The sequence below is a fragment of the Orcinus orca genome, chromosome 5 (assembly GCF_937001465.1).
Source record: "Orcinus orca chromosome 5, mOrcOrc1.1, whole genome shotgun sequence".
In the NCBI taxonomy this organism is placed as follows: domain Eukaryota; kingdom Metazoa; phylum Chordata; class Mammalia; order Artiodactyla; family Delphinidae; genus Orcinus; species Orcinus orca.
Genome location: NC_064563.1, coordinates 146,189,251 through 146,210,365, shown reverse-complemented (window position 1 = coordinate 146,210,365; position 21,115 = coordinate 146,189,251). Strand labels below are relative to the sequence as shown.

At 49.7% G+C, this 21,115-nt stretch overlaps 1 protein-coding gene across 9 annotated transcripts in view; it reads right to left on the bottom strand.

Annotated features, from left to right (window-relative positions):
• The window catches only part of PDE9A (phosphodiesterase 9A), a 97,926-nt gene that overhangs the window by 22,016 nt on the left and 54,795 nt on the right, over positions 1 to 21,115 (bottom strand). For 7 of the 9 annotated variants that reach the window (XM_033418389.2, XM_033418390.2, XM_033418391.2 and 4 more), the window contains 3 exons: positions 8,997 to 9,051; positions 8,036 to 8,106; positions 592 to 676 (listed from right to left, as the gene is read on the bottom strand). In XM_033418389.2, coding sequence (XP_033274280.1) covers positions 592 to 676; positions 8,036 to 8,106; positions 8,997 to 9,051 — 211 coding nt within the window. Of the gene's footprint in view, positions 1 to 591; positions 677 to 8,035; positions 8,107 to 8,624; positions 8,672 to 8,996; positions 9,052 to 17,192; positions 17,265 to 21,115 lie in introns of those variants that run through there. The other 2 variants (XM_049709712.1, XM_033418396.2) reach the window with 2 other exon arrangements.

Genomic DNA, 21,115 nt, shown 5'->3' with positions numbered 1-21,115 from the left:
CGGCAAAGGGTCTGGCTGTAGCCCAAGCCCCACTTTCCAAGAAATGCCTGGGGCATGATTTTCCTGGATTTCGGCAGCCTGGGCCACCTAACCCTGGCTCTCCAGGAGATGTGTGGAGGGACCCTTATTCCACGGGACAAGTGACTTCTGTGTCCAGAACGCGGCATCGCTCCCCTGACGGGCCGCTCTGTGCTATGGGGACGTCCGCACGGGATTGGGGCCTCCGGCACACCAGGACACTCGTCCCCTGGAAGCCAAAGGCCTTTCTCCTTTTATCGTTCCCCTTTTCAAAAAATCGATGCCAATTCTGTTCAAGTTGGGGCCGTAAATCCTAACACTCTGATCTGCAAGAAGGTTACTGGCCTTTTCTGTGACGTCATCCTCCCAGCCTCCCTCTGCCATAAACTCTCTTTTATGATAAGAAACCTGTGTCATCGGAAAGCAAATCCCAGACGGTGCCCACCCCAGCCAGAGCTGGGATCCTCCATCTCTGCTTTCAGGGAAAAAACCCCCCAGGGCCCCTCTCGGCTCCGCGTGGCCGCGCAGAGCTCTCCCCGGCCGTCCGCCGCGCTTGCCCAGCGCAGACCTTACCTGTTGCTTCTAGCTGCCAGCTCGTCCCTCATCTTTTTAATGTCACTCTTGCATTTCTCAACCTCCACCACTTTCAGTCCTTCCACTGGAGACCAAGAGAAACAAGGGGGTTACCATGGATACACGTGGAGGCTGGGGAGGCTGGTAACTGGGGGCTCGCCCGCGGCTCCCACGTCCCCGGGGGTGAGGGGCGGAAGCTGGCTCAGACACTGGTTCCCAGTCCCGCCCACGCCGCTGATTCTCAGGCCTCCCCCCCAGCCCCGCCCACGCGGCTCAGCCACAGCCTGTTCACCACGTTCGTCCACACGGGCCCTCGAGGGCAGAAGCCCCTCCCCCTCCCCGCTTCCCGATCGCCACCGTCCCGCACATCTTGCTTTTTCTCCGTACCCCTAAGCGCCAGCTGAGGACAGAGGATCTTTTATCCCCAAAGAAAAAGGGGGTACGCGTTCCCAGGGTAGTAAGATGCAATGAAGGGCTCGGGGAGCAAAACCACAGCCTTCCCAGCAAGGGTGAAAATTTCGTTAAGGTAAAAGCTTTGCATTTGAAGGTCCTGGGTAGAGCGGTTAACCGGGAGAAGCGCTGACTTGAAATGGATGAGAAATGATCAGGCCAGGGGAAGGACGAGCGGAGCCTGCGCTCGGCCACATTCCCAGGGTCCTGCAGCACCGGGTCCCCTAAGTCAGAACACTATGGTTTTTTTCATCAAAGGATGAACTGGCGCTTACGCCTGCCAGCGAGCGTTCAACTTCAAGGCGTTCACTCTGGCAGGTGCATATTTAGTTCAGAAACGCTGCCAGTTCTGGAAGGGCTTTCAGATTAGAGTCAGGTCATAAGAAATAAAAAAGATGAGCTTTGTTACTTGGTAATCACACCTCGATTTTTATGCAGAAAGATACTACCCACGATGCCACTCATTCCCCTTTCCATCAAGCGGAATATGGCTAAAAATAAAATGCAGGTGATTTCTAAGAGAAAAACAAAGCAACTCAGCGACTTCCGTGGGCTTCCACCCGTCTCCCATCCGGAGGAACTGTCAGCAGCTCTGGGGCTCGCGGCTGGGGGAACTCTCCCAGCGCCGAGCCCCCGGGCAGCCCTCCTAGAACCACGATCTCCCTGGGTGGGTTTTCTAAACATTTCCGTGTCAGGGGCCAAGCAGGGGCAAGATTATGTGGGACCACTGCTTCTTTCCGTCCAGTGGCAGGAATCTGGAGGATCTGATACTCGGATCTGGTCCCGGTGACCTGCTTCTGTGCCGTGCGGGATGCCAAGGGAGAGGCTCAAACACCATCTCCACCCTCCTGTACCAGGACGCGGGACCAGCGAGGTGGGGAAGCCAGGGAACTGGACATCGGTACTTTGTGCTCCCACCAAGAGCCCACACCCTCCTTTGGGGTGCGGTGCCCTCAGCACTTTCTCGCATCGTGGACGCCGTTAGGAGGTGGATGAAACCATGGGTCCTCTTCCAAGAAAAAGCACATTAGCACACACCCTTTACGGTTTGCATTTGGACCAGGTGTGCGCAGCCTCCCAGGCATTTCTCGGCCGCCGTCCCACTGCAGGACGCTTACCCCGAGGAGGAGAGGACCACCGCGGAGCTGTGTCTGCGGGTCTGCGAATGGGACAGATGGTAGATTCAACATCAGTGGCAGGAAGGGGCCCAGGAAGGGGTTGTTAACACGTGAAGGGCAGAAAATTTTGGAAAGTTGAATAGATCTGGAGAAGAGACCCGGCATGTGGCATAGACTTGGATCCAAAAAGTGGATCCATCTGGGGAAGAGATGGAGCACGCAGTATAGAGTCCAAACAGGGTAGCGGTGCCCTGCCTGCAGGGTCCACGGGTACCATTCATTCCGTTTCCAGCATCACTTCTCTGAATACAAAATAACCTATGATCGTTGTGGAAAATGGAGGAAATACAGAGTATCTCAAAGAAGGGTATTTAAAAATTTATCCATGGGGCTTCCCTGGTGGCGCAGTGGTTAAGAATTCGCCTGCCAATGCAGGGGACACGGGTTCGAGCCCTGGTCCGGGAAGATCCCACATGCCGCGGAGCAACTAAGCCCGTGCGCCACAACTACTGAGCCTGCGTGCCACAACTACTGAAGCCCGTGCGCCTAGAGTCCGTGCTCTGCAGCAAGAGAAGCCACCGCAGTGAGAAGCCCGCGCACCGCAACCAACGTAGCCCCCGCTCGCCGCAACTAGAGAAAGCCTGCGCGCAGCAACAAAGACCCAACACAGCCAAAAAAAAAAAAAAAAATCCATGATCCTATTGGCCCAGAGAACTCATTTGATATTGTATATATTGGTGTGTATCCCTCCAGGCATTTTTCTCCCACCCCCATGCAATCTAAAGATCTATTTATCTTTCTTAATTTAAAAAAGGCAGAATTGGGATCATGTTTTCTCATCTGCTTTTCTCCATCGTCAACAGTCAAGGGTGCTCCCGTGAGCAGCTGCCTCGTAGCTCATGGTTTCTGCTGGCTGCCTGATGTTTGATTGTGTGGTATTGAAACTGACGTAGATCGGTTCCTGGGCCGTTTATCGGGGGCGATGTTAAGATTAAGCCTTTTGGGCAACACGGAATGATAGAATTTACTGTAATGATGTTTATGAAATACAGCCTGGTTGCCAAGGAAACTGATAGCGAGTAATGAGATGGCAAGAGTGCATTAATCAATGGAAGAGAAAAACACTGCGTCCCGGGATTAAAGAGCCCCACCGCTGGGCGGAAGCCAGGAGGCGGCGAGAGCGCTCGGCGATTCAGGCGCCAGCACACCCAGGGCTGCCGCTGCCAGGCCTTGCTGGACCCCAGGATGCCTTGTGGAAGATCCTGGGGGAGGGAGAAGGCCGTCCGAGCTGGGCCTCCCCCGGGTCCTGGCGCTGACACCAGGGAGGACTCAGGGTTGAGACGGATGTCAGTTTCCCACTTGTCAGTCTCAAACCTGAAACACAGGCGGGCACGGACCAGAACCCCAAACTGAAGCAGAGGCTCCACAGCCCCGGGCTGAGTGGCAGGGCGAGCACCACCTGGACGCTGCTGGCCCCTCGGACTTTAGAAGGGGTCACGGCCACCCTAGAGGACCTTTAAGAATGATTTTCTAAGAGGGACACTGGCTTCGGGGACGGGGCCTCAGCAGGCAGGAGTAACAGCACGGTCACGGTCAGGTCACGAAGGCAGCTCTGTCCTACTCCCTCCTCCCCCTGACCCGCTGGGCTCTCCTAAGAGGCTGGCTGTGGGCAGGCGAGGCCCTAGTTAGGCTGCAGAGCTTTGGAAGTTGTTTATAGCCACGTAGGAATAGAGCCTCGGGTTTCAGCACTTCCTCCAAGGACTTTGGTAAAGAATTTGCATAAAGCACATTTCCCCGGTGACAAAAAGAAAAGCAAGCTTTGGTTTCAGTTTTCTGGGTTGTTTGCATGACCTGGCTGTAAACTTTGCCCCATGGGGCCAGCTCTCTAGTCTGTAGGTTCTGGGCCAGGCCCCGGCAGGGACAAACGCTGAACAGGGGCAGGACTGCCCTGTGCCCACCGCAGGGCGCCTGGGCCCTTCCCGCAAACAAGGAAGGACGGGAGGGAGGGGCGCCCCTGGATGGCCCATCTCCAACCGGGAAGTGAGGGGAGGCCCTGGATGTCCTGTGTTTAGGAAATGGCTTCTCACCTAAGCGAGACCCCAGCCTCCCGAAGAAGGAAAACATTTCGTAGAAAAGGAAGGAAAGCTTTTAAGGTGAATTAAGAGCTATGGCAGAATTTACATTTGATTCCAAAGAATTATACACTTGAGAAGGTCAAAAAAAAAAAAAGGCAGGAAATTCCATTTAAAACAAGTCAAATCAATGTAATGTGGTTTACAGATGGGCAGTTCTAGCTGGTGCCTGTTTGAATTCACGAGGCAGAGAACAGCTCCGAACAGTTCACACATACCGGATAAAGTGTGTGTGTGCGTGAGCACGGTGTGTGTGTATGTGTGTGTGTCCATATCTGGTTGGGCCCCGCGGAGCAGCCCGGCAGTCATATTCCCGGCAGCCTTCCCAGGCCAGCAGCGCAGGCCGGCTTGCTTCTGGCAGCTCTGCAGGGTCAGGGCTGACCTTCTGAGTGGCTGGGATGACCAGTTCCCCAAGTGACCTGCGGGAGAGGTCCAGCTGCAGAACCCCTGTCCTCAAAAGGCCTCCCCTGTCCATTTCCAAGGTCCCTGCGATGTCTTCGGGGGAGGCCCTGATTGCTGTGTCTGGGCGGCTCTTAGGAACTCACACCCCCCGGGGCTGAGCACAGATGAGGTGACCGCGCCCACCTTGGCGCTAACGCAGAGGCGGGTGGAGCCCGGGGAGCGGTCAGCCACAAGCGCCAGGAAAGGATTCGCCCAAAGCCAGGTGGAGTTCAGGGAGGATGAGGGCCCTCTCCGGGGGTGCGTGGGCCCCCATAGCCATGTTCCTGTGGGCAGCGGGCAGCCGGGAGGTGGTGGGGAGGCCAGGGGCTGATGCAGGGAGAGGTGCCAAAGTGGGCCATGGGGGGGAGGCCGCTGCCTACACCTGGCCGCCTGACTGCAGCTCCTGGAACCCTAACCCTAATGTCCTCTTCCTCCTGAGAAATGCAAGCTCTCTCCATCCCACTCCTTCAGTGCCCAGGTCTCTGGTGCTAGAAATTAATACCACTAGTAAAAACGCTAGTAATTTTGCAGTGAGCCTGAGCTGGGGGTGAAGGGGCGATGCCATCCTCCAGGTAATTTATGCCCATGTGCATGAATTATCTGATCTACACAGGAGCCCCAGGAGGAGGTGCGAGCTAGTTCTGGAGGATTCCGGGCAAGGACATGCTGGGGAGAAGGTCATCGGGGATCCATCCTTTAATGGTCCTCAATCCACAAGCCACTTGAAGGCAAAATAAAAACACTTCTCGGCCTGATTGGTGTCCCCTCGGCCAGATACCGGAAGCCTCTCAAGTTGAAGTCAGCACAGCTCCCTGTAGGAGTTCTGAGAATTAATTAACGGCCTCTTCAACTTGTCTGTTTCCAAGGAACGGCGGCACTGGAGCTGGCTTCCGTGTGGGGCGGGGGGAAGTGGTCAGAGGCGCCGGAGGAGAGGACGACGAAGCAGGAGGCACCTGTCACACCCCAGCCTTCCCCACCCCCCGGGCATCTGCTCTCCAGGTGGGGACTGTATGACTGTTCATCTCTGTGACTGTAGGTGGTGACTCGGCAGTGAATGTTTGCTGTGTTCTTTGGCTGGACCTCTTCCCACGTCCAGAGAGCTCCCTACTCTATGGGGCTTGGTGGGAAGCTGAGCTTGTCGCCCATGGCAGAAGACGGAAACCCCAAACGCTCACGGCAGTGGGTTGAACTGTGCCCCCGTCAAGGACAGGCTCACATCCTGACCCCCAGAATGAGAGTGTGACCTTGTTTAGAAAAGGATCTCGAGATGAGATCCTTCTGGGTGAGGGTGGGCCCTGAATCCACAGACAGGTGTGTCCTGATAGAAGGACGACCTGGATGCAGACGCAAGGGGAGAAGGTCACGTGCAGGCGGCGGCAGCCTGGAGTGATGAGGCCACACGCCAAGGCCCGTGGGCGTCCTGGAAGCTGGAGCAGGCCTGGGACAGATTCCCCTCCAGAAGGAGCTGACCCTGCCGACACCTTGATCTCGGACTTCTGGCCTCGAGACAGTGGGGGAATTCATTTCTGTTGTTTTAAGCCCCCAGTTTGCAGTGCTTTGTCACGAGAGCCACAAGACACTAACACTTGCTTTCCTTGGCCGTCCTTGCAGCGAGGGTGTGGGCACCTGATCCAGCTCTGTCCAGACTCTGGATCTGTAGCTCGTGTACAGAGAAGCAGCCTGATGTATGCAGCAGTGGCCACAGGGGCTATGGGGGTCCAAGCACAGATCTAGGGGTGCCGGGGGGTACTGTACATCTGGGGCTCAGATCCACCAGGTCGGCATCCTCACAGCATCAGCTCTACGTGGGGTTTGGGGCATCGCTCCTGCTGCAGAGCTACTGAGCCCTGGTCCTGAGCCCTCCTGACACCCAGGGGAGCTCCCCCAATCCCTTAGGGCAAAACCTCTTTTCTGCTCAGTGCAGCCATGACCAGTGTTTGCGGCCGTAGCCGCGCAGCCAGCTGTCACAGCTGCTTTCTAACCTGCATCCTCAGGCCCTCCCCGCCCTGCTGTGGCACTGGCTCCCCATGGGGAAAGGTGATGGTGAGAGCAGCCCCACCAGGACCCTGGGGCTGGTTCCGGTTTTATTTACTTTTCCACTTTGCTGAATGAACTTCAGCAGGTCACTTAATCTCTCGGGGGCTCCTTCATCACCAATGGGGAAAATAAAACTGTTCTGAAGCTCTAATGACCAAATGGATTTTATTTTTTTACCCAAACCAAAGTTTCTTTATTACGAAGCTCTCTCTTTTGAAAAAACATCCAGCAGAAACAAGTGCTCTATTCCAACCCCTTTATTTTTAGGGTATCGGCAACCACTCCCAGAAAACTAAGTTCACAGCAGTTTCTGGGTACCATGATTTTTGGGGGAGAAAAACAAAGGTCCCAGGGTGATGTGATCAAATGGATTTTTATAATGTTGCCCTACTTTGAAAAGGGTAACTATATAAATCATGATTCAAGTTATTTAGGTGAATTGGTTTTGGACATGATCCTGAATGTTTTTTCTTGTAAAAAATCCAAGCCATTCATACAAGATATGAAAAGTGACAGTCAGTGAGTCAGCCAGGTAGAGTCTGTGATGCCACGACCCCGACGGCCTCAGGTTTGGAGTGTGTTTGCTCATTCCGGAAGTCAGTAAATGTGGTGCCCATGAGCCATTAACCTTGGCCTTGACACTGACAAAGAGCCTTCCCGTTGTGCATTGAATGGGGAATTGCGGGTCATGTGGAATTCAAGCTTTGTTCCTTATTTGATGGATGGGAACACAAAGGGTGAGTGACTGGAAGCTGTTTTCCTCCCAGAGTTTCAGCTATTTGGTCACTGAATCAAGACTTGGTAATGATTTAGTGGACATCCTCCCCCCAGATTGTGAAACCACAGAGTGTGGGTCGGTGCATTCTCCTTTTTGTAAAAAGACACACACACAAGTTATTCTGCAGAAGTTCTTCCCTGGAGGGGGCTACGTCTGGGGGCCTCACGGTTTCCTTCTGTGCTCTCCTGCACTCAAGAGACCCTATTCCAGGGGCTGTGCTGCGATAAGTACCATGTTGCAAGTTACTGCACACTTAGAACACGTCATATGTTACTGAGTTACTTTTAAAATAGAAATAAAACACTTAAGATTCATCACTGTTCTAGCCCTTGTTAACTTCAAAGGTAACTTTCGCGCATTTCCCAAAGAAGAGACATTTGCTGTCAGCCTCAGCTCCGTTGCCATCACCAAGCACCAGGGTTTTAAGTGGTTACTTTAAGCAGAGGTTAAAAGACAAATCAGCGAAAGGGAATGAACGTGCCACTCACATTCAACGCGCTTCTCTAGCACTGCCAAGTGATGCGCAACTTCGGCTTTCAGTTCGTTGATTTTAAATGCTCTAGGAAGGAAAAAACAAAACAACACAACTCATCAAATTCTCCAAGTTAAAATGGGTTCCGCCAACATCTGCTGACTCCCTGCCGTGGTGAGCCCTACAGGTGGGCTGGCGAGGGGCTCGAACAGAGGAGTTGCTTTTAAGGAACTCACGGGAGTTGGGGAGGGGTGCTGAGGGGAGGGAGGAAAAAGATACCCCTTTGAATTATCTCAAAGGTGTATTTTCCAAGATGGGAACGTAGAGCAGGTATGCTTACTTCCCCATACGTGGGCAGTGAGCAGATGCTCTCCGGGGAGGACCGTGTCCTCTGCTCACAGAGGGCATGGTCCAGCCCCACACCCTGCCCTGCTGGGCACAGACCGTCTCAGGGGACCTGAGGTGCCCTTCTCCGGGAGGCTCCAACCCATTCAGTTCAACAACTCTTGGGCTTTAAGAAAATACCCTACGGCCTTTCCCCATTTTAACTCCCCTCGGGCAGTGAGATGCCACAGCGAGGTAACTGAGAAATGGAAAGCACTGACCCAGAACCGGCAGGATGACTCAGAATGGAGAGGAAGCCGCACAGCTGCACAGGATCTCTGTGAACGCTGTCAGCTCTTGTAGGTTGAAGTCCTAGCCCCAGAAGAGCCAGCTGGGAAGATTACCAGCAACACGGGCTCTCGTTCTGAGAACACCCACTTGACACGGTCTGTGGCACCTGGCATCTGTTTCCTGGACCCCATCCAAGCTGGCTTAGGTACGCAAGTCCCCAAAGGATTCCACTGGGGAGGCAGCTTCTGGGGGCGATGTATCAGAGCCTGCCGGCCGAGACAGCCTCAGAGCAAGTGGCCCACCCAGCCATGAAGAGAAAAAGCGCCCAGCTCTGGAGATGACGCATCTAGAACATTCTGTACCTTGAGAACTGCTCTGCCACCTGGGTCAGCACGCTCTGGATCAACTCTTCTTTCTCTGCAGACGAAGAAAGAAAGACTGATGGGAAAGGGCACGCTGTGCGGACCACGGGCTGAACCCGCACGTCGTGGGCAGTGGCACCAACACCGTGCCCGGGAGCCACCCGGGAACCTGGAGGGATGCTCTGGCCGCCTCTCAGCAGCAGGGCCTCTCCTGGGCCCGGGATTTCCTGTCCACCTTCAGATGCTCTTTCCCTCCTGGACTCTCAGTACTCTCAGCGGTGCCTGGGCAGAGTGACCGGGGCTGAGGCCCGCCCGCGGTCCGCACCAGCCGTAAAAAGCAGGCAGGACTGGACCCTTAAATACGGGCCATTTTCACGTGGTGCCCTGGTCCACTTTATGGGGGCAATTACTATGACAAAGTGCGTTCAAGGCATATTTTGAGTGCAAAACAGTGTTCTCACGGCAGGTCCCAGAGAGAGGAAGCAGGCCGGGGTGAGCAAGTTTGTCCCTTTGTTGCCGGGCACATAAAACCGGGCTGGGTGGCTGGTTTTACAAGGTTCAGGTCCCAGGCTGAATATAACCTGCCTGTCTTCCTGTTTCCTGACCGGGCCCAAGGCGGGATGCCTCATAGGAAGGTGTAGACTGCACGGCACTGTTCCAGCAACTCCACCCTCTGAGGAAGGGAGGGTTCTCCTCCTGGATCCAGATGGTCATTTAGTTCACGCCCTGAAACGCTGGGGACCTAAACAAGGCCTCCTCCTGAGCTCATGTCATCTTCTATATTGACTCTAAAACCAACACAAGTCAAAACTAAACCAAGCCTGTCCAGACGAACAAAAAACCTTGATAATCCAATCTGGCAACAGGGCTGAAAAGCTAAAAATGATCCAGTGTCTTCATTTCTAGGAGAAAGATGTTCATCACAATGTTATTTAACACAGTGAAAACTGTAACGGCCTATATACCCATCAAATGCACATCACTTATGGCTTATAAATGATGGTATATCTGTACTGTGGAAACATATTCTGCTATTAGGAATAACATCTTGGAAAATGTTCATGTCTATTGTTAAAGAAAAAAAAATTGTAGTACAGTGTGATAGCACTTCTGAAAACTTGGGAGGATATGTTCCAAAATAATAATTGTAGCTACTTTTTGGTTGTAAGATTATATATACACTTTTTTCCCTTATTTTTGTTTCTCTATATCTAATACATTTCTATAATAAACATATGCTAATTTCATAAACGTATTTAAAAAATTAATCTAAATTAACCTCTTGGACCTTATTCCTTCACTTGCCAAATGAAAGGGTGGACCAGATGACCCAAGGTTTCCTCTGGCTTTAGCATTCTATAACTTGATGAGAAGAAGGGAAACAACGTCTCATTGTATCTCTTGGAAATATAAGAGTAAAAATGTCAGCCAGGAAACTTCATTGAGCCATATGTTGAGCTGATCCAAGTTCTATCCTTCAGAGAGGCCCACACCTATCAGGGAAGAAGGGTGGTGACTCCACTGATAAGAATCACCAGAGAGAAGGTTTCACAGCCGTCCTCGGTGAACTCAGCAGGATTTTAGATCACTTCTTCTGAAATCTTTTGCACAGCAAAGCAAACCATAAATAAGATGAAAAGATAACCCTCAGAATGGGAGAAAACATTTGCAAATGAAGCAACTGACAAAGGATTAATCTCCAAAATATACAAACAGCTCATGCAGCTCAATATCAAAAAAACAAACAACCCAATCAAAAAATGGGCAGAAGACCTAAAAGACATTTCAGCAAAGAAGACATACAGATGGCCAAGAGGCATGGGAAAAGTTGCTCAACACCACTAATTATTAGAGAAATGCAAATCAAAACTACAATGAGGTATCATCTCACACTGGTTAGAATGGGCATCATCAGAAAATCTACAAACAGCAAATGCTGGAGAGGGTGTGGAGAAAAGGGAACCCTCTTGCACTGTTGGTGGGAATGTAAACTGATGCAGCCACTATGGAGAACAGTATGGAGATTCCTTAAAAAACTAAAAATGGAACTACCATACGACCCAGCAATCCCACTACTGGGCATATACCCTGAGAAAACCATAATTCAAAAAGACACATGCACCCCAATGTTCACTGCAGCACTATTTACAATAGCCAGGTCTTGGAAGCAACCTAAATGCCCATCAACAGACGAATGGATGAAGAAGATGTGGTACATACATACAATGGAATATTACTTGGCCATAAAAAGGAATGAAATTGGGTCATTTGTAGAGATGTGGATGGACCTAGAGTCTGTCATACAGAATGAAATAAGTCAGAAGAGAACAACAAACATCGTATATTGACACATATATGTGGAATCTAGAAAAATGGTACAGATGAACCTATTTATGGGGCAGGAATAGAGACGTAGATGTAGAGAATGGATGTGTGGACACGGGTGGGGGAAGGGAAGGGTGGGATGAATTGGGAGATTAGGATTGATATAAATACACTACCATGTGTAAAATAGATAGCCAGTGGGAACCTGCTGTATAGCACAGCAAGCTCAGCTTGGTGCTCTGTGATGACCTAGATGGGTGGGATGGGGGGAGGAGGGGAGAGAGGTCCAAGAGCGTGGGGATATAGGTATACATGTAGCTGATTCACTTCGTTGTACAGCAGAAACTAACAGCACTGTAAAGCAACTATACTCCAATAAAAAAATATATAAATAAATAAAAAATTTAAAAAGTAATGTATCACATAACTTTCAAGAGTTAGTGATCTGTCTCAAAGTCTTGAGATATATTTAAAAGTCTATCAACGGGGGCTTCCCTGGTGGCGCAGTGGTTAAGAATCCGCCTGCCAATGCAGGAGACACGGGTTTGAGCCCTGGTCCGGGAAGATCCCACATGCCACGGAGCAACTAAGCCCGTGCGCCACAACTACTGAGCCTGCGCTCTAGAGCCTGCAAGCCACAACTACTGAGCCCATGTGCCACAACTACTGAAGCCCATGCACCTAGAGCCCGTGCTCCACAACGAGAGAAGCCACTGTAATGAGAAGCCTGCTCGCTGCAACTAGAGAAAAAGCCCACAAGCAGCAACGAAGACCCAATGCAGCCAAAAATAAATAAATTTAAATAAAAATATGTTTAAAAAAAAAGTCTGTCAACGACTGCGGAACACATATTCTTTTCAGGTGCCTACAAAGTGTATACCAAAATAGACCCTATGCTGTCCACACACACACACACAAAAACCCGCAACAAACGTAAAGGAACTGCAACCATATAGAGTATGGTCTCCGACCTTGAAGAGAATCAAACTAGAAATCAGTAACAGAAAGATAGCAGGAAAATCTCCAAACACTGTGAAGCTAAACAACACACTTCTAAGTAATACATGGGTCAAAGAGTAAGTCTCAAGGGACATAAAAACAGACATTGAACTGGATGAAAATGAAAATACAACACATCAAAATTTAGCTGTGGGACACAACTAAAGCAGTGCTGAGAGGAATATTTATAGCACTACATGCTTGCATTAGCAGAGAGGAAAACCCTCAACACAATAATCTAAGAACCTAAAAAAAGAAGAGCAAAATAAACCTAAAGCAATAGCAGAAGGAAGGAGATAATAAAAAGCAGAAATCTATGAAATAGAAACAGAAAAACAAGCAGAAAACCAATGAAACTAAGGGCCGGTTATTTAAAAATATCAATAAACTGACAAATCTCTGGCAAGACTAAGAAACACAGATCACCAATATTTGGAATGAAGAGGGGGACAGCACTACAGACCCTGCAGACATCAATAGGATAACAAGGGAACAACTACAAACAACTCTAAACACATAACTTTGACATCCTAGATGAAAATGGACCAATTCCTAGAAAAGTGTGAACTACTACACTCATCCAATATGAACTAGGTAATTTGAACAGTCTGTATCTATTAAGGAAACTGAATTTCTAATTTAAAAACTCCCCCCACAGAAATTCCAGGTGCAGATGGTTTCACTGGAGAATTCTCCCAAACATTTAAAGAAGAAGTAATACAATTCTGACCAATTTCTTCCAGGAAACAGAAGAGGAGGGTACACTTCCTGATTCATTTTATGAAGCTAGTATTAACCTGATACTAAATTCAACAAAGACAACAAAAAAAGAAAACTACAAATCAATATCCCTCATTAATGTGGAAGCAAAAATCCTTAGCAAAATATTAGCAATAGAATTCAGCAAGATACAAAAGTAAAACCGATAAGTGAGTTCAGCAAGTCACAGGATACAAGATAAATATACAAAATTGATTATATACTAGTGATGAGCATGGAGACTCTGAGATTAAAATCACAACACCATTTACAAACACTTAGAAAAGCTCAAACAACTTAAGTGTAAATGTAACAAAACATATGCAGAAGCTGTGTGCTGAAAGAAAGAAAAAAAGATATATAAATGGTGAGACCTACCATTTTCATGGTTTGAAAGACTCAACATAGTAAAGATATCATTTCTCCCCAGATTAATATACAGACTTAGCACAATTCCTATCAAAACCCCATCAAGATTTTTTGTAGAAACAGACAAGATTATTCTAACATTCCCATGAAAATGCAAAGGAACCAGGAGAGCTAAAACAATCTTGAAAAAGAAGATAAAATGGGACAAATCAGTCTATCTGACTTTAAGACCTATTACATAGCTAATAATCAAGACTGTGACATTCGTGGAATGTTAGACACAGATAACAGAACAGAGGACCCAGAATGATACCCACACAAACACGCTCAACTGATGCTTGGCCAATGAGCAAAAGCAATTCAATGGTGGAAAGACTGTTTTTCCAATGAATGGGGCTGGAGCAATTGAACTTTCACAGGCACAAAAATAAGCCTCGAATTACACCTCACTGTTTATATAAAACTTAATGCAAAGTGGACCCTGGATGTAAAATAGAAAACTATAAAACTTTTAGGAAAAAAAATAGGGGAAAATGTTCAGGTTCTTGGGCTAGGCAGAGAGTTCTCAGATTTCACACCAAAAACACAGTCCATAAAAGGGAAAATTGATAAACTGGGCTTCATCAAAAGTAAAACTTTTCTCTGAGAAAAATCCTGCTAAGAGGATGAAAAGCTATAGTCTGGGAAAAAGATATTTGCAAACCACGTATCTGACAAAGACTTGAATATAGACGATGAAAAGAACTGTCAAAACTCGACAGTGAAAAACAGAACAGCCCAACTTGAAAATGGGCAGAACACACGAGCAGACATTTTACTGAGAGAATATATAGATGGATGACAAGCACATGACAAGTTACTGAGCTACATGAGTCACTGGGAAATGCAAATTAGAACCACACTGAAATACCACTGCACACTTATCAAAAAAGCTAAAATAAAAAAAAAGTGACAACCCCCAATGCTGGAAAAGATGTGGAGAAACTGGATTACTCCCACATCGCTGGTGGGAATGTAACACGGTACAGCTCCTCTGGGAAATGGTTTGGCAATTCCTTAAAAAAACTAAACATGTAAGTACTGTATGTCTGACCTAGCAATTGCCCTCTGGGGCAGAGAATGACAAGTTATGTTCACAGAAAAGCTGGTACATGATGTTCAGAGCGGCTTTTATTTTTAATTGCTCCAAACCAGAAACAACCCAGATGCCCTTCAGTAGGTGAATGGATAAACAGACTGTATTCCGGCCACACCATGAAATATTACCCAGTAATAAAAAGGATTGAACTTGTGATACACATAACAACCTGGACGCATTTCCAGAGAATTATGCTGAGTGAATAAAGTCAATCCCCAAACTCACCCACTGGATGAAGGCATTTATAGAACGTTCTTGAAATGACAGAAGTATATAAAGATGGAGAACAGATTAGCGAGTGCCAGGGGTTAGGGAGGGGTGGGGAATAGAAGGGAGGGATCTGGGGGAGGCTATAAAAGGAGGGCTCGTGCATTGGGGGGATGGAATGCTCTGTATCTGGACTGCATCAGTGTCAACAGCCCAGGGGTGATATCTTACTACAGTTTGAAAGATGTTACCACTGGGGGAAAAAGGGTAAAGGGTGCCTGGGTCTCTCTGCCTTTTTTCTTACAACTGTATGTGACTCTATAATCATTTTAAACGGTTTAATAAAAAATTTAATAGATAGAATGGAAAGAAAAAGTTAAGGGGGAATTTTCCCTTGGATTTTTTTTTTTTTTTTAATAAATTTATTTATTTATTTTTGGTTGTGTTGGGTCTTTGTTTCCGTGCGAGGGCTTTCTCTAGTTGTGGCAAGCGGGGGCCACTCTTCATCGCGGTGCACGGGCCTCTCACTGTCGCAGCCTCTCTTGCTGCGGAGCACAGGCTCCAGACGCGCAGGCTCAGTAGTTGTGGCTCACGGGCCCAGTTGCTCCGCGGCATGTGGGATCTTCCCGGACCAGGGCTCGAACCCGCGTCCGCCGCATTGGCAGGCAGACTCTCAACCACTGCGCCACCAGGGAAGCCCCTCCCTTGGATTTTTGAGGTGGGCTCCTTTGAGCATTATAAGATTTTGATGCCGAAATTTATTACTGCCCCAGCAGTAATAACGCTTCTCGCCACTTCATCCCATACCTTCCTGCTCCCAGCTCAGTCCAAGGTGTGGACACTCGCATTCCGGTCCACGTAATAGCTACACCTCAGCCCATGTGCCACCCGTGGCAACAAATCCGATGTCCTCCGAAAGGGCATCGGCACAGAGGTGGGCTGGCGGCAGGAAAGCCTCAGGGCGCCACTGCCCAGGCTGCGGTGCTCACGCCACTGCCATGTATGTAATTTCACCCTGAGCTGCCTCTTGAGATACTGCGCAATCTGCATTCTTTTGCAAGGGGAAAAGAGCGAAAAAATGCCTCTATGCGAAAGGCCAACCACACCCACACAACCATAAACAGAGCCTGATCAGGAAGTAGGTGCCTCCCGCCACCCCCCACCCCCTGCACCCCGGAGCACTGGCATTCCTGTCGCGGGCCACTGTTTCCTCCCAGGGGAGTTCCGAATTTAAAATTAATTGACTTAACGTGTGTAAAGTACTCAGGGCAGCGCCTAGCCCGTGGCGAGCGCTCCGATCGATGTTGGCTGTTGGCTGTTGCTACTACGTTAAAAGTGTTATTACATCACTAAGGGTCCCTGACACCCACAGGTGTTGTTATTACATCACTAAGGGTCCCTGACACCCACAGGTGTTGTTATTACATCACTAAGGGTCCCTGACACCCACAGGTGTTGTTATGACATAACTACGGGTCACCAACAGACACAGGTGTTGTTATTACATCACGGGGGGGGGGGGGGGTCCCTGACAGCCACAGGTGTTATTACATCACTAAGAGTCACCAACAGACACAGGTGTTGTTATTACATCACTAGGGGTCCCTGACATCCACGGGTGTTGTTATTACATCACTAAGGGTCCCTGACAGCCACAGGTGTTGTTATGACATAACTAAGAGTCACCAACAGACACAGGTGTTGTTATTACATCACTAAGGGTTGCCAACAGCCACAGCAGTTGTCATTACATCACTGAGGGTCGCTGGCAGCCACAGGCTCTCTGACACCTTCTCTTGCTTTGAGTGTCTTCCCCGGTGCGTGCACTGTCCCTGGGGTGACAGGCAGAGCTCTGGGGGGAACCAGGTCCAGGCTGAGAAGAAGCCACATCTTTCCTGCATGGTCCCGAAGGTGCTCTTCATTCCCCTAGAAGCCTCAGATAGCCCTAAACCCCTGCACCTGGGGGCAAGAAGCAGTTTTCAGTCGCAAACATTAGTCATGCCCAACCTTGGTGGCCAAACCACACCCTATCAGAAAAGTCTGACAGCATGTGGGAAACCCATCTATTTCCTAGATGCTACGTGGCATATATCGAATTAAAAAAATCGAAGCATATTCAAGTGTTTTTGCTTTGCAAATTTTAAAATAGCTTTAAGAGTAACCAGCCACAGCCAGGGATGCTGGCAATTCAGGGTTGGACCTGATTGGGTCTTTGGGGTCTCTCTGGATCTCGAAGTTTTTGAGAAAATTGGGAGACAGGAACTATGACTGAAAGAATGGGAGTCAGAGCAGAATGCTTGCTGGTCCACAGGATGGAGGCTGAGGGGGAGCCAGCCGAGTCATGGGTGACTCACGTGCTCTCCAGAGAAAACTCCGCTCCATGAGAACAGCTGACGTACCATCAGAAGTGTCCCTGAACCTAGCACGCGCTAGCGAACATCCGGGACACTGCTCCAAGCTCGCCGTGATTTACTCCTAGGCACCCACAGCTTTCACAAAAGCAAAAGATTTAATAAAGGCCAAATGGTCCGTCGTAAGCACAGAGGTCTCCGTAGGCTTCTCATCAGCCTCTTCGGGTCTGGGCTGCTTTTCCCTGCTTCCACCTGGATGGGCCTAGCCTATATATTCCGGGGGCCTTATCTGGCTGGCCTCTCAGGTGATGGGCCCCGACGGGTAAATGCTGGGGCTGGCAGGGTCTCCCACACATCACAGAAGCGTTTAATTTAGTTCCAGGACAATCTTGGAGCCTGGCAGAATCCGAGTCCTGTTTTAAGGATGCTGCTGGATCAGCCCAGATTCTGGCCGTGAATCTGCACCAGGGAGGCCCCAGGAGCTTCCACTGGAACAGAACCGAGGGGTCCGGAGCAGCCCATCCTGCGCAGACGGGTGCAGAGCCGCCTACTGGGGTTTGTGGGCAGGACGCCGCCCGTGGGCTGGCAGGACAGCACGCACCCCCTCAGCCCCGCCCTGCCCTTCCCCGATGCCGGCGGCTGCCCGACTCCACGCTGGCCTGCTGCAGACGCTTCGAGGAACCCGCCTCCACCTCTCCCAGCCCTTCCAGGAACTGTTTACTTGTTTCAGACAAATCCTGAGTCTCTGCAGCACAGAAGGATATAAAGATCTGGTTTAACTGATCGACAGGACAGCCGGCCCCCTCATTCCTGAAGGTCACTTTGAAGGTGATGCCCTGATTGGACAGGCCAGCCAGGTGATGGGCACCTCTCATCCCACGCCGTGCTGGACGAGACAATGACAGCCATGGCCATTCCTCCATCCTCTGCTCACCTGAGCTGGCCGGCACGCATACCTTCCTCCCCCGCTGCAAATGGAAGCAAACGCAGCCCTGGTAATATGCTGGCTCCGCACCTGTGCATGCAGGGAGGGGACACCCTGCATGGGGACACCGGCACCTGAACCCCCGCCCCCAGTGGTGCGATGAGTGGACCGCCTGGAGTCCACGGTGGGTCCCAATCTCTCCTGATACGTCTGCAACTGTTGCACAATGTTGCTATTGTGTCCCATGCTGTTAGTATGATGTGTGAGCTGTCCGACCTTATCTACCTCACCTGAAGCCCTGAGCATCGTTCAAAAAATACATACTTAACACACACCCTCCCAAAGCTTTTTTTTTTTTTTTTTTGTGGTACGCGGGCCTCTCACTGTTGGGGCCTCTCCAGTTGCGGAGCACAGGCTCCGGACGCGCATGCCCAGTGGCCATGGCTCACGGGCCCAGCCGCTCCGCAGCACGCGGGATGCTCCCGGACCGGGGCAGGAACCCGCGCCCCCCGCACCGGCTGGCGGACTCCCAACCACTGCGCCACCAGGGAAACCCAAAGGTTTTTTTATAAATGGATATCCCTTCAGAAAGGGGTGTTTTGCTTTGCATTAGGGAAAATCACCCCCATTACTTGGCCCAAAGAGACACCCCAAGGCCCTGAAGATTCGGGGTGCGTTTATTTCCAGGACTGTGTGTAGGAAGGGCCTAGAGGGGATTCCCTCTCTGTCCCCTCCTGCCCCTCCTTCTGGGAGGTGGCACTGCCCCTCTCCAGGAAAGAAGTGGGGCAATTCACCTCTGCCCCACTTTGGCTCTCCGGGCCCCTCCAGCCAGAGAGGATGTTCTAGCCCTGGGCACAGTCATCGGCAATTCACTGTTTATGGATGTCATAAAGTAGACGTGCAGAAGGAGGACGCTTCCTTTACAACCCAGGAGCACAATAAAATGATATGATGAACAGTGACCTGGCCTCGCTCCTTAAAGGAACAGGTGCCCTTTCCACGGTCTGTCCTGTCGAGAAATCACCCTTGTTTATCAGCGGCCAAAGGGCCGTCCCAGGTGACCCACGGTGTCACTTTGACTAGATGCTTTCGCCTCCTGTTAGCCACTCAGATGTGACAAAGAAAGCAAAGTGGACCAAAGGGCGCTGGCGACCACATCTGGCATTTGGAGAATGTCCCGTAACCGTCTCGGCCGAGTCCTCGCAGGATCACTGCAGACTCGCCGGACCTCCGCGGCAGGGACTGGGTTGCTTTCTTTTCCCCTTTCGCTTTTGGAGCTGGGATTTGTACTGTGCGTAGTTGAGTCTGATCTCAGCTGTTGGACACAATTCCTCCCTACGCCCTCCTTTCCGCGTAGTTTTGAGAAAAATGCCTCGGAGGGAGAAGCTTCTGGGACAGCTAGCAATGCAAGTTTTCTTTATTGTTCTGTGGATTGCAACAACCAAAACAATCTTCACGGAGCGCTTTCTAGGTTCCAGGTGCTGTCCTGAGTGGTTTGCCCACGTTGATCATGTAAAGCCTCCTAAGAGCTTGAAGTGGCTGCGGAGAGAAAGCCATGGCACGACCCGGCCAAGCCCACCTTGCCCCGCCCCCCACCAGGCATGTCCCCACGTGGGACTGCAAAGATGGGCAGTGTCGCACGGAGCCCAGGGGGCAGAGATGTTCTGCACACTAGCCTCCTCCCTGAGAGCCACCCCTCCTCCATGGTGTGGTCGGGGGGTGGACTTTTCAGGGAGGAGGCCACGGGTGTGACATTCTCTTGAGGATGCCCTCGGAGGAATCTGAATCTGAGATCCAGCCCCTGATTGACTGTACAAGCTGGAGGGACTTTGTCCATTATGTGATAACCTTGAATGTCTCAGTGAGGGGACACTCTGTGGGAACGTTTAATTACGGTGAAACCAAAGGGAGTCAAGCCCGGTTCACTGTGTCTGGCTTTGACGGTGTGTCACATGACCCCAGGAGACCGGTGTCAGGGAGAATTCTGTCAGGATCAACTCCGATCCAGTAAGATGATCGAAGGAGGGCTCCTGTAAAGCTCTATTAAGAAACTGAACCCTTTTTGAGAACCATCTGTGGACGTTAATGTTGCACAATTGCAGAGGCTGCACAAGATAAACTAAAAACAAAAAACCCCAGATGACACAGAAGTTGAAATGAGCATGTCCCTATAATTGCCTTTTATGTGGCAAATGTAAGTACATCCAAAAACTAAAGAAAAAAGATGTTAGTAAGTAGTAAACAGACAGGGGATCTTAAAAGAGGAATCCATGAATAAGAACAGAATGAAACTGTTGAATTTAAAAGTGTATCTGAAACTAAAAATTCACAGATGGGTTTAGAGCAGTTTGGAGTGAGCAGCAGAGTCAGGGGAATTGAGGGCAGATCATTAGGGATTCTCCAATCTGAAGAGCAAAGAGAAAAAAATCTTAAAAAAATAACAGAGCCCGTCACACGAGGGATAAGAGTAAACTTTCTAACATGCATGTAATTAGTCTCAGAAGGAAAGGCGTGAGAACGGTGCATAAAATACACGTAGTGAAATAATAGTGGAAAATTTTACAAATTTGATGAAAACACATTTATATACCATGGAAGCTCAACAAAGGACACCAAACAGGATAAACAGAAAGAAAACCAGGGCACGACATGGTCAAAGTGCTGAAGCCCAGATAGAAAGGAAAAACACCTTGAAAGCATCCAGAGGGGAAAAAGGGGATGGTATGATTCATAACGAAATGATTCATCTGCAGGGGAAAGAGACCATAAAAGCTGACTTCTCAGCAGAAACAATGGAAGCCAGGAAAAAAAAAAAAAAAAAAAAGGACATCTTTAGACCTCTTTTAAAAAACAAAAACAAAGCTCTGAATGCAGCATTCTACACCCTGAAATATGTTTCCAAACGAGGGCAAACGGAGACATGTTCAGAGAAGCAACAGCTGAGGGAATTAGTCACTAGCTGTTCTGCGCTTCAAGAGATGCTCAGAGAAAAAAGAAAATTTTCAGGCTGAAGGGCTATGACACCACTCAGGAGCTGGAATCTACG